This window comes from Bos taurus, chromosome X (genome assembly GCF_002263795.3).
Source record: "Bos taurus isolate L1 Dominette 01449 registration number 42190680 breed Hereford chromosome X, ARS-UCD2.0, whole genome shotgun sequence".
Lineage (NCBI taxonomy): Eukaryota > Metazoa > Chordata > Mammalia > Artiodactyla > Bovidae > Bos > Bos taurus.
In genome coordinates, this window is record NC_037357.1 from 137507596 (window position 1) to 137519763 (window position 12168).

General features: G+C 43.5%; 1 protein-coding gene across 2 annotated transcripts; it reads left to right on the plus strand.

The window, feature by feature from the left end:
* The first annotated feature begins 382 nt into the window (after positions 1-382).
* LOC101903506 (odorant-binding protein-like) lies at positions 383-11741 on the plus strand. Of its 2 annotated transcripts, XR_240899.5 has the most exons (7): positions 383-597; positions 1097-1233; positions 3839-3908; positions 8211-8321; positions 9240-9341; positions 9777-9820; positions 11533-11741. XR_240899.5 is itself a non-coding variant. In XM_059883927.1 (5 exons), exons 1-4 carry the CDS (start codon positions 3851-3853, stop codon positions 9794-9796), a joined length of 291 nt encoding a protein of 96 aa, XP_059739910.1. In that variant the 5' UTR covers positions 3777-3850; the 3' UTR covers positions 9797-9820; positions 11533-11741. The 2 variants fall into 2 exon arrangements, 1 of the variants encoding a protein (XP_059739910.1); XM_059883927.1 differs by lacking the exons at positions 383-597; positions 1097-1233 and having other exon boundaries at positions 3777-3908.
* The last annotated feature ends 427 nt before the right edge of the window (positions 11742-12168 follow it).

Below are 12168 nucleotides of genomic sequence, written 5' to 3' on the forward strand. Positions count from 1 at the left end.
TCCAAAGGTCATTTACAAAACAGATTTTCCTTGGCTAATGCACACAGTCAATATTTACTTTTACATAATAAATTTTAAACACTCTCCTCTGTTAAGTGAGCAACACGGGGAGTGGGAGGCTGCAGGCAGTATGTGCCTTGGACAGCTCATCCCATTTTGGATCTCTGGATATAAAGTAAATATTCCTGACTTTGAAATTTTCACACATGTTCTGTGATTTCTCACTTATTCATAAGCCTCTCTTGAAACAAATCTCATTATGAAAATGACAAAATACCACATCTATGAAAGATTCTTTTAAGATTAATCTCATTATTAAAATGACAGAGTGCGAGAAAAGCTTATCTCTACCAACCAGGAAACTGAAGATGACATCCGTGTGACTTCGGTTGTTTGAGGAACAACCATTGGTTTGTGATGCATCACGCCAACAGATGCAGGCTATAAAAGAGGCACTGGTTTCACATCCTCTCCAACCACTGGGACACCCTCAGCTTCTACAGAAGAAGAGACAGCGAGATGAAGGTTCTGCTGCTCAGCGTTGTCCTTGGTCTGCTTTATGCAGGCCACGGTGAAGCTCAGCTAATTCTCAAACCGGTACCAGGGGTGGTGCAAGCTGGGAGGAGGTCTTGGGGTATATGTGTGTGCGTGTCCCTTTTGAGGTTTGGTCATGTGGATCCCTAAGTCTGGCCATCTCCCTGCAACTCAAAGTTGCTCCATTCACTGGCTCTATACCTGTTCTGCATGGCCTCTGTATCATCTCTGCCGTGTATTCATTGGCTCTCGTGCCTGTTCACTGCTCTTGTAAAACAGAAGATCTCACGGCTGTTGGACTAGGGCTCTTGCATTTGACAAGACAGCTCAAGCTATCTCAGTAATGCCTCAGCTCCTTCCTTTACACAGCTCAAGCTATCCCAGTAATACCTCAGTCCTTCCTTTATGTGAGTTGAGTTTTCACATGATTTTAAACCTAGGGCTGTGTCCATAAAGATAGGTAACTTCTGCCCAAGTGAAAGGACAAGGGAAACTCCTGAGGGATGATGTTGGTAGAATTTCCAGAGATGGCTGAAGCTTCCTCACAGGAATTTGATTTTAGTTTTCAGGGGAATGGAAAACCCATTACATCGCAGCCAGTAACAAAGACAAGATCACTGAGGGCGGGCCATTCCACGCGTACGTACGTCATCTTGAGTTTCATGCAAATAACACAGTTGACCTCGACTTTTATGTCAAGTAAGTAAAAGTCACCCTGAAGGAAAAAATAAACCTATAAGCTCTTGTGTCTAGAGGAGGGTGAGGCTTCTCCATCTGCAGGGAACTCTCTGGACAATGTTGAGAGCGTAATGCCATGAGTTGTGGATGAGCAGGGTCTCCGAGCTGGGGTGGGGGCAGTTCACTTGTGAGCCTCCAGGGGAAGTCCTGGTGTCTTTGCTTGGAAGACGGTGGGAGTTCCAGAAGCTCCACTGGCATCCACTCATTAAAGGAAAGAGGGACTCGGCAGTGGGAAGAGGCTTGTGTCCTGGAACCATCCAGGGGCTTGAACCCTTCCTGCAGAGTTTGTAAGAGATGCTTCCCACCGAGCCCAGAACCGAGGGTACTGAGAGAGCCCACAGTGAGCTCTGCTCTGTGGGGCGTCCTCACGAGATATTTGATCACCACTGAATTCACTGAAGTCCTCACAGCCCCAAATGAGCGTCCCAGCTGGTAGTAGGGGTAAAGAACATGGATTTCTCCCTGAAAGAATTCTGGAGTGGGTTGCTATTCCCTTCTCCAAGGGGATCTTCCTGACTCCAATATGGGACCCTGGTCTCCCGCATTGCAGGAAGATTCTTTACCACTGAGCCGAGATAGTATACATACAGTCAAAGTATAACCACAAATACAGATACAGACTCACACAAACACACAGATATATATGCCACACACACATATGCACGTGTGTTGTCACTAATATTTTAAGAACACCTATTATCGTCCTCTGCCGTCTTTACAATTTTCGTGCCCTGTGTTTAACTTTTCACGCGGCCACCCTTTCTGAAATCGGCTTTACTGAAGTGTATTTATGTTTAATCTGCCCTTTGTCGAGGTCTTTATTCAATGAGCTTTCACATATCCACAACTGTTTCATGAGCTCCACAGTCGAGATATAGAATTCTGGGCTTCCATGGTGGCTCGCGGTTAAGAATCCACCTGCCAATGCAGGAGACGCAAGTTGCGTCTCTGGAAGATCCCCCATGCTGCGGAGAGACCAGGCTTCTGTGACACAGCTACTGAGCCTGTGCTCTGGAGCGTGCGTTCCAGAGCCCATGCTGCACAAAAGAAGCCACCAGAGTGAGAAGCCTGAGCGCTGGAACTCCAGAGTCGCCCTCGCTCACCACAACAGGAGAAGAACCTGCATAGCAACGAAGACCCAGCACAGTCAATACTACACATTAGGATTAAATATATATACTATATATATATATAAGGAGTGATATATATTATATGTATATAATAATGAGCTCCATCACAGCTCCTTTTCATCTCTCATTATTCAACATCTACTCCTCGGGCAACAGGTAAGAACTGACCAGCTTATCCTCACCTTTTCTGGATCTTCAGACGACAAAGTTATGCACTCTCCATCATTTTCTCTGGTTTCTCTCAGTCAGCACAATGTTTTTAAAATTTAACTTTGTGTCCACATATACAGGGAGCTGTGGTTTTCAACCACATGAAAGGGCTTGGTTTGCATAGATAAAATTTTGTATATTTGCAGCTTTTGGAAAATTGTTTTGTTCCCGCCTTATAATTCTTTTCAGTCACTTCAGTGTATTTCCCTAAAGACTGACAACAGTAAACTCAAATGTCTGTGGATGTTCCTTTACAAGGAGTCTGTTCAAAAATTAACCCAATTCTTGTTGAGTTATTTCCATTTTAATATTTGTTTCCTGTGCATTCTATGTGCCAAATATCTCTCTTTTTTTTTATCACATACATGCACAGAGGACAATATAAGAAGTCACCCAAATTCTTCTGTTACGTAGCTGACAATATATACTAGGGGCTTCCCTGGTGGCTCAGAGGTTAAAGCATCTGCTTGCAATGCAGGAGACCTGGGTTCGATCCCTGGGTGGGGAAGATCCATCCCCTGGAGAAGGAAATGGCAACCCACTCCAGTATTCTTGCCTGGAGAATCCCATGGATGGAGGAGCTTGGTGGGCTATACATAAGACAATATATACTTAACATATATTATATATGTATAATTTCCTTATGTCATATAAGCATATCACGTGTACTTGTGTTTTTGCTTGTGTGTGTGTGTGTCAATGTGTATACATACATAGATGTGTCTTTAAAGCTTAATCCTCGTATGGTGTTGTGATAGATAAAGAGTGTGCCTTTTGAGAAAATTACAAATTTTCTTGTAACTCTTGATGATATGAGCTTCTCACATTCTCTAATGAATCACTCCCAGGGTTTTGAGAGAATGCCCGAGGTCTGTGATGATGGCTATTCCTCTCAGTTTCCAGAAACTAAATAAAGGAAAGGCTCATTCTTATTAGGCTTTCCTAAAATTCTAGACGTCTCCATGTGTACTGGCTTTAAACAAGGCCTATATTGTGTTTGAAATTCATCTTTGCAACCACTAATCAGATCTAACGTGTAGAGAAACCATCCTAGTCACCGCACAGTCGCTTGATCTTAGACAACATATTTCTTCTCTTTGTCCACATTGTTCACAGGCAGTAACGTGACACAAGCACAACCTGGGGTGTGATACAAAAAGAAATTCTAATTATATACTGAACTTTGCCATTTTAATAACACAACTTGAACATATTTTGTCTTTAAGGTCAGACGGAGAATGTGTGAAAAACAAGTCACAGGAGTAAGGCAAAGACTTTTTGTTTATCATGTTGATTGTAAGTATTTGATGTTGAATGGAAGAGTGTTTTCACTGGGAGGAGTGTGTTTGGGTGGAAATCTTGGTCTTGACTTCCTTCAATTACCCCATACACCAGCATTCTACTCCTACTAACAATTAGAAGTCAAGGACCAGACTGTCTCCACACAACGGAGGTTTACTCAACAAGACTAGAGCCAGACATCCTAGAGAGTGAAGTCAAGTAAGCCTTAGGAAATACTCCTGTGAAAAAAGTTAGTGGAACTGACGACATTCAACCTGAGCTATCTAAATTACTAAAAGATACTGCTGTTAAAATGCTGCACATAATATGTCAGCAAATTTGGAAAGCTGAGCACTGGCCACAGGACTGCAAAAGGCAGTTTCTGTTCCCATCCCAGAGAAGGGCAACACCAAAAAATGTTAACTACCACACAATCTGCTAATTTCACATGCTAGTCAGGTTATGCTCCAAATCCTTCAAGCCGGCCTTCAGCAGCACATGATCTGAGAATTTCCAGATTTGCAAGCTGGGTTTTGCAGAGGTAGAGGAACCAGAGATCAAATTGCCAACATCTGCTGGATCATGGAGAAAGTAAGGGAGTTCCAGAAAAACATTAACTTCTACTTAACTGATTATGCTTAAGCCTTTGACTAAAGGCTTGCCACAAACTGTGGACAATTCTTAAAGACATGGGAATACCAGAACACCTTACCTGTTTCCGAAGAAACCTGTATGCGAATCAAGAAGCAGCAGTTAGAACTGCCCATGGAAAAATGCATTGGTTCCAAACTGGAAAGCAGTACCTCGGGGCTGTGTATTGTCACCCTGCTTACATGACTCGTATGCAGAGTGCATCATGTGAAATGCCAGGCTAGGTGAATCTCAAGCTAGAATCGAGATTGCCAGGAGAAATATCAAGGGCCTCTGATATGCAGATGATACCACTCTAATGGCAGAAAGTGAAGAGGAACTATAGAGCCTCTGAATGAGTGTGAGAGAGGAGAATGAAAAGGCAGGCTTGAAACACAGCATTCAAAAAACTAAGACCATGGCATCTGGTTCCATTACTTCATGGCAAATAGAAAGGGGAAAGTGTGGAAGCAGTGACAGATTTTATTTTCATGGGCTCCATAATCACTGCAGATGGTGACTGCAACCATGAATGTAAGAGACGCTTACTCCATGGAAGTAAAGGTAAGACAAACTTCAACTCTGCATTTAAAGGCAGAGATGTTGCTTTGCTGACAACAACCCATAGAGTCAAACCTATGGTTTTTCTAGTAGTCATGTATGGATGTGAGACGAAAAGATGATATGATGAGTGGATCATAAAGAAGGCTGAGCACCGAAGAATTGATACTTTCGAACTGTGGTGCTCGAGAAGACTCTTGAAGTCCCTTGAACTGCAGGAAGATCAAACCAGTCAATCTTAAAGGAAACCAACCCTGAGTATTCATTGAAAGGACTGATGGTGAACCTGAAGCTCCAATCCCTTGGCCACCTGATAAGAGCCAGCTTGTTGGAAAAGAACTCGATGCCGGGAAAGAATGAAGGCAGAAGGAGAATGGGGTGGCCAGAGGATTGGATGGATAGATGGCATCACCTTCATGATGGGCATGAGTTTGAGCAAACAGAGATAGTGGAGAAGAGAAGAGCCTGATTTGGTGTAGTCATCAGATTGCAAAGAGTTGGAAGTGACCTAGCATCTGAACAACGAGAAAAACGAGACTAAGCACAGGTGTCAGATTTGTATTTTGTACGGTTCTCACCGTGAACATCCTGAATGTTCATTCGAAGGACTGATGTTGAAGCTGCAACTCCAATACTTTTACACCTGACGTGAAGAGCCGACTCATTGGAAAAGACCCTGATTCTCGGAAAGATTGAAGGCAGGAGGAGAAGGGGATGACAGAGGATGAGATGGTTGGATCGCAACACGGACTCAATGGATATGAGTTTGAGTAAACTTCAGGGGTTGGTGATGGACAGGGAGGCCTGGCGTGCTGCAGTCTGTGGAGTCCCAAAGAGTCAGACACGACTGAGTGACTGAAATGAGACTGAGAAGGTTCTCACAGAAAATTTACAAGAGCCTTGTGAACCAACGTCTCAAGGTTCTGTCTTGAGTTTGCACACTGGCATCAGTCACTTTTTAAAAAGGGTCTTACAACATCTAAATCTGACAAAACTGTGGTAGAAGTAGTTAAATCCAAGGAAACTATCCTGAGTTCAATCTTAAAGGCAGCTCATGTTCAAAGCAATGGGGGTGCTGGCTAAAATTTATATCCTTAAGCCCTCCATGAGGGCTTCAAGCACCATTCCTCATTTTAAGTGGCTGAAGAGGTACGCGACTGATGAAAATTTGAATACATCCGTATATGATCACAACCCTTGTCTTAACGAAGTATTGGCACAGCTGCAAATGCAATGTCTGCAAAGAAGTAAAACTTGTGCCTGAAATATTTCACCATACTTTGTGGATAATTTCGAATAGTCGATGATTTTTAAACTGTGCTCTCATATTCTTCAGTTCAGTTCAGCTGCTCAGTCGTGCATGACTCTTTGCGACCCCACGGACTGCAGCACGCCAGGCCTCCCTGTCCACCACTAACTCCCGGAGCTTGCACAAACTCATGTCCATCGAGTCAGTGATGCCATTCCACCATCTCATTCTCTGTCATCCCCTTCTCCTCCCCCTTCAATCTTTCCCAGCATCATAATTCCCATATTATTTTTTCCTTTGACTGAATCATGAATGCTTCCACTGCTATTGTTTCCTTCATCTTTCTAATACTTTTTAGCTGGATTTTTACAGAGCGGATAACAAGAGAGAGAAACAGAATAGTTTGCCGTCTTCCACGGGTCTCTTTCAGGAGCTAACCCCCAGCTGTGTTTTGTGGGGTGAGCTGTCTCACATCAAGCACAGCACAAGCAGCGACCTTGACGGTGACCTGACACCCAGAAGATAGCTTTCCTCTCACTGTGCAATCGCCTTCACAGTGATGCTGCTATGCCCACCTTGGTGAAGTTGCGGGAAAGAGCAGGTGGTCACTGATAATCTGAGGACATGCATCATCTGGCTTAAATTATTTCAATGTGATTCAAGGTTCATGGACTCGTGGTTGGCTTGGGCATGTTGTATGTATTTTCGGGGTTATGAGACAGTGAAGCTGTTTCAGCTATTTTTTTTTTTCTCCTTCTCAAGCAGACATGATTTTAAGTATTTTAACACTGAGGAAAGGTGTTCTCGTGTTTCAGGAACACAGTTGTGCAGTTTACATCCCATCTCGCTGAGTGATTGCAGGAGGGTGTGATGGAGGCCAGGAGAGGCAGAATGGATGTAGACAGTTTAGAGGTGACAGGCAGTAGGTCAGAGCTGCTTCTTGTCCAGACACATGGGGCAGAGTGGACGGGTGGGGCAGAGAGGAGGGGCGGTGCTCCAGGTGGGGACGGAGCTCACTGCCTGCACGTCCCAGAAGGTGAACTGTCTTCAGAACAACAGACACGGCAGTGGGCTCTGTCATACCTCAGACTGAGGGGGCAGAGGAAACAGAGTAATTAATGTAAAGTGTTCTGAAGGTTGCCTGGCACAGGCTAGGCACTCAGGAACACAAGCGTATGAATGGTAGGCTGATTTTGGTCCAGAGAAATCAACACCATGGCTGGGATAACAGGAATACAAAGGCTTTTAGAACTTCTGCTTGGGAAACACTGTTGGGGACTTCCCCAGTGGTCCTCTGGATAAGATTCTGCCAGCCAACGCAGGACTCATGGATTGGATCTCTGGCCCGGGACGATCCTGCACGCCATGGGGCCCAAAGCCCATGTGCCACAGCTACTGAGCAGGTGCTCTAGAGCCAGCCAGCAGCTACGACAGAGCCCACGCCTCCTAAAGTCTCGACTCGACAAAAGAGAAACCGCTGCAACGAGAGCCCGTGTTCCACAACTAGAGTGGCTCTCGGGTCAGCGCAAGTAGAGAAATCTGCGGACAGTGACGACGATTCAGAGTAGCAAACAATTAATTGAAATGAGATAAGTTTAAAAACTACATCTATTGGTTTCACTAGGACACAGGTTCTAGAAAGCATCTCAGTAGGACAGCAAGGAGTGGCTGGCTAAGTATAGGAAAAGGTGAGAATGGGGGAAAGTCTTGCCTGCTTTTCTTGCTGTCGTAACCACGGTAGCATTCAGTGCACCTACGGAGTGAGGCATCGTCAATGCCGCACGTGCTGTTCATGATGCCCTCAGCCTGTCACAGTACATCCCACTGCCAACAAATGAACGCAGGGTTGTACATATTATCTCTTCTCTCTCTCACAGATGCGGGTGAAAACGAAGTTACAATTCTTCATCTGTCACCTGACGCTATAATAGGATCTATTCACAATGTGGATGAAGAAGGAAAAGAGACAGACTTCGTTGCAATACTCAGTATGTATGGCATTCTAAAATTCCCATTGCTATTGTCATGCCACGTGTCCATGCCAGAACTTTCATTCAGAAAATCACGAGGTGTTGACAATATTCACTATTCAGTGTACAAGGTCTTCATATTCGTGTTCACTGACTTGAGTATCCTGGAAGGTAATCTACTAAGAAACGGGGGCCAAAAATAATTCTCAAACATTAGAACATAGTCTCTACCTGTTGATATTAAAAAAAAATTATTTTATAGAGTATTTTTAAAAAAATATGTCAACTAAGCTCAAGCCATGGCTATGATAAGGCTGGCCTGAATTATATCATTTTATATCAGTTTTCTCATGCATTGTAACTCCTGGAACAGAAACTTGTAAAATAAATATTCGTCCTGTTAAATTATCACAATACACTCTTCTTATGAACAGTGACATGACCCCAAATGACCACACAGAAACGCTGAGGTGAGTATACCATCATGACAGTAGATGTCTATTTCAGAAACGGTACTGTGTAGAATGGTTGGCTAAAGAGTAAATTGTCTCCCAAGTGGTGTGTGATGGGGTTAATGTGTCTCCACAATGAGAAAACCCTGCTTCCTTACGGGTCCAGAACTCGACAGGAGTACAGGTACAGGTTCTGGGAAGCTTGTAAAAGAAGCAGGTCAGTTGCTACTGTGATGGGTTGAGTCTCAAATTCATGGAGCTCCTGCAAGTCTTTGGGGGTCCTGCTGCTGATGCTGGCAGGGTTCAGGTACAGAGTTAGAGGGAAATTAAATCTGAAGACAGCAGTCATGTGTAACATGGGACCTGCGAACTGTTTGAGGCTCTCTTAAATTATACAAGTGGAGATCAGACTGGCACATTCGATTCCTTGTTCTGTATATTCAGAAATTTCTGTGCGTTCTCCTTTTTGCATGGTGACTTTCAGGCAAACGTGACCGGATTTCATACCTAGTCCATCGGAGGTTCAAAAGGGAGACGCGTAAAAGAGGCATTCCAGAAGAAAATATCGTGAATTTCTCTGATAATGGTAATGAAATTATACTTTTTTCCTGACTATATCATTCACCTGGTATGTAAATATCAGGAAACAAATCAGCTTATTTAAAATTTATTTTTTCCATAAGTAATCTCATGTAGAATGGTGGTTGATGGTGGTTTAGTCTCTAAGTCATTACCAACTCTTGTAAGTCCATGGACTATAGCCGAACAGACTCCTGTGTCCATAGGATTTTCCAGGAAAGAATACTGCAGTGGGTTGCCATTTCCTTCTCCAGGCAAACTTTCAGACCCAGGGATGGAACCTGGGTCTCCTGTACTGCAGGCAGATTCTTTATTGACTGAGCTACCAGAGAAGCTCCTCTTAAAAAATACTTTACTTAAAAAAAGAAAAGAAATTTTAAAAATACTGGGAACGGTAGTAATCAGAGGCTCTTTTATTTCTCCCATTTTTTTTTCCCCACAGATGACTGTCCAGAGGAGTGAATAAAATTTACTTCCACACTTTTTGTAAGTAAACATAATTCATTATTAATGCTACCCCACCAGATAAATCAATAAGGACACATGGACATTTTATGCCTAATGCCCAATAAGTGGCTTCAGTTGTGTCAGACTCTGTACGACCCCCATGGGCTGTAGCCCACCAGGCTCCTCTGTCCATGGGATTCTGCAGGTAAGAATACTAGAGTTGGTTGCCATTTCCTTCCCCAGGGGATCTTCTCAACCGGGGGATCGAACAAGCCTTTCTGCATTGCCTGTATCAGCCGGCGGGTTCTGTACCACCTGCGCCTAATTCATACACGCCAAACGTTGCACGTAACAATGATTTGTCCCAATAACGTATATTCTAGCACTGGAGAGCTTTGTCTGTTACCTTAGGTAATTTCTCTTGAGACAGTTGAAATTACAAACTGTTGGCTTGATTATTGCTGAGCAGCTTTGGTGAGAGAGCCTTATCCTGCAGGAATCTTGCAGGCCTGAGTCATCAGAGAGAAGCAGGAATCCCCACAAGTGGGTGCAAACTGCTCAGTGTTCCCGTCAGTGCTGACCTGATAGTTGTCCACACATGTCTGTCCTCCAGGAACACCAGGATTAAACAGTGGCCACCGTTTCTCAAGACCAGTGTTTAATCTCACGTGACTCTGACAGAACCTAAGTGCCTTCCAACCACACTGTCTGAAATATGCATTTGAATCATATTCCCCTTTAGAGGGTAATTTCTGTTACTGGGATCTTTAAGGTTTCAAAAGTAGGACAGCCTCAGAAAACGACACTGATCTCGGCTAAAGTGCGGCTTTAATTTCCTGTTGAGGAAAAAAAAATTAAAGAAAAAAGGCAAAGACAAACACCAGCTTGCAAAGGAATATGACAAAAAAAAAGTTGTAAATATTCAATGGAATATTACTCAGCCCTAAAAAAGGAATGAAATCATGCCATTTGCAGCAACACGTATGTACCTACAGATTGTCGTACTGAGTGAAGTCAGAAAGAAATAGACACATGCAATGTACATCATTTATATATGGAATCAAAAATAAGAGATGGAGGAGGTTGTTTACAGTACAGAAATAAACTCAGATGTAGAGAACAGACTTGTTGTTGCAAAGGGTAAGGGATTTGGGAAAGATATGGATTGGCAGTTTGGGTCAGCAGAGGCAAACTACTCTGTACGGGATGGATAGAGAACAATGTCCAAACGCATAGCACAGGGGACTAAATGGCATATTCTGTAAAAACCTAAATTGGAAAAGAATCTGAAAAACAATCAATATTAATATATGTATGTATACTTTAATCAGGCTCCAGTACCCCTGAAATTAACACAGAATGGATAATCACTTCTATTCCAAAATGAAATTAAAAATAAAACAAAAATTAGTTCTTCAAGACCCAAAGGATAAAACTTGTGGAATTAGGAGAGGAGTGTAACTCCACCACATTGACAGTAAAGCACCTATAGATGAAGCATCGCCATGAGCATGCATTCTGAAATCATTACTCCTGAAATCAATCCCAAATGGAAAATCTCCCACCTTATGCACATCTACGGGGAACCTGCCATCTCAGAGGTGTGGAGTTTTGACGTCCACCAGGATTCTGTCCACTGCATCCCCTACAGGCTCCTGTACCCTGGACAGCCTGCTGCCTGAGGCTCACCCCTGTCAGCCATCACACAGTCACCTCTACTAAACTTTTGATCCTTTTTTATTCACCTACAGAGTCACTGAGACCAGGCACATCCTCTTCTGCATGGAATCAAGATCAACAACACAAAGATGACTTTCCTGCTTCCTGATTAACAGGATCCTTCTCTCTTCACACACACTCTCTTTCCCGTCTCATTTCTCCTGGTCACTGGTCATGTGCTGTCTGGTCGTGTTTGATTTCTGAAGGCTTAAATAAATTGATTTAATATCTGCCCTGCAAATGTGTGTCTGTGCAAAAGTCACTTGATTTCAAACACACAATTTTCCACTTTAAATATCCAGGAAATGTGAAAGTCAATCGGTCGTGTCCAACTTTTTGCAACCCCATGGACTGTATAGTCCATGGAAATCTCCAGGCCAGAATACTGGGATCGGTAGCCTTTCCCTTCTCCAGGGAATCTTCCCAACCTAGGGGCTAACCCATGTCTTCATCATTTCAGGTGGATTCTTTACCAGCTACCAGGGAAGCCCCAGGAAACTGTGCCTTTAATAGGACAGGTGCTCATCAGAGGCAATTCTGATGAGGATTCGATAGAGACGCACTCGGGTGTCCAGGAGAGAGGGAGAAAAAACAATAAATAACCGTGGGACAGGAGATAGGAGACAGGATCTTCCCCTGTCCTCTTACATGCAATGAAGACTGCACTC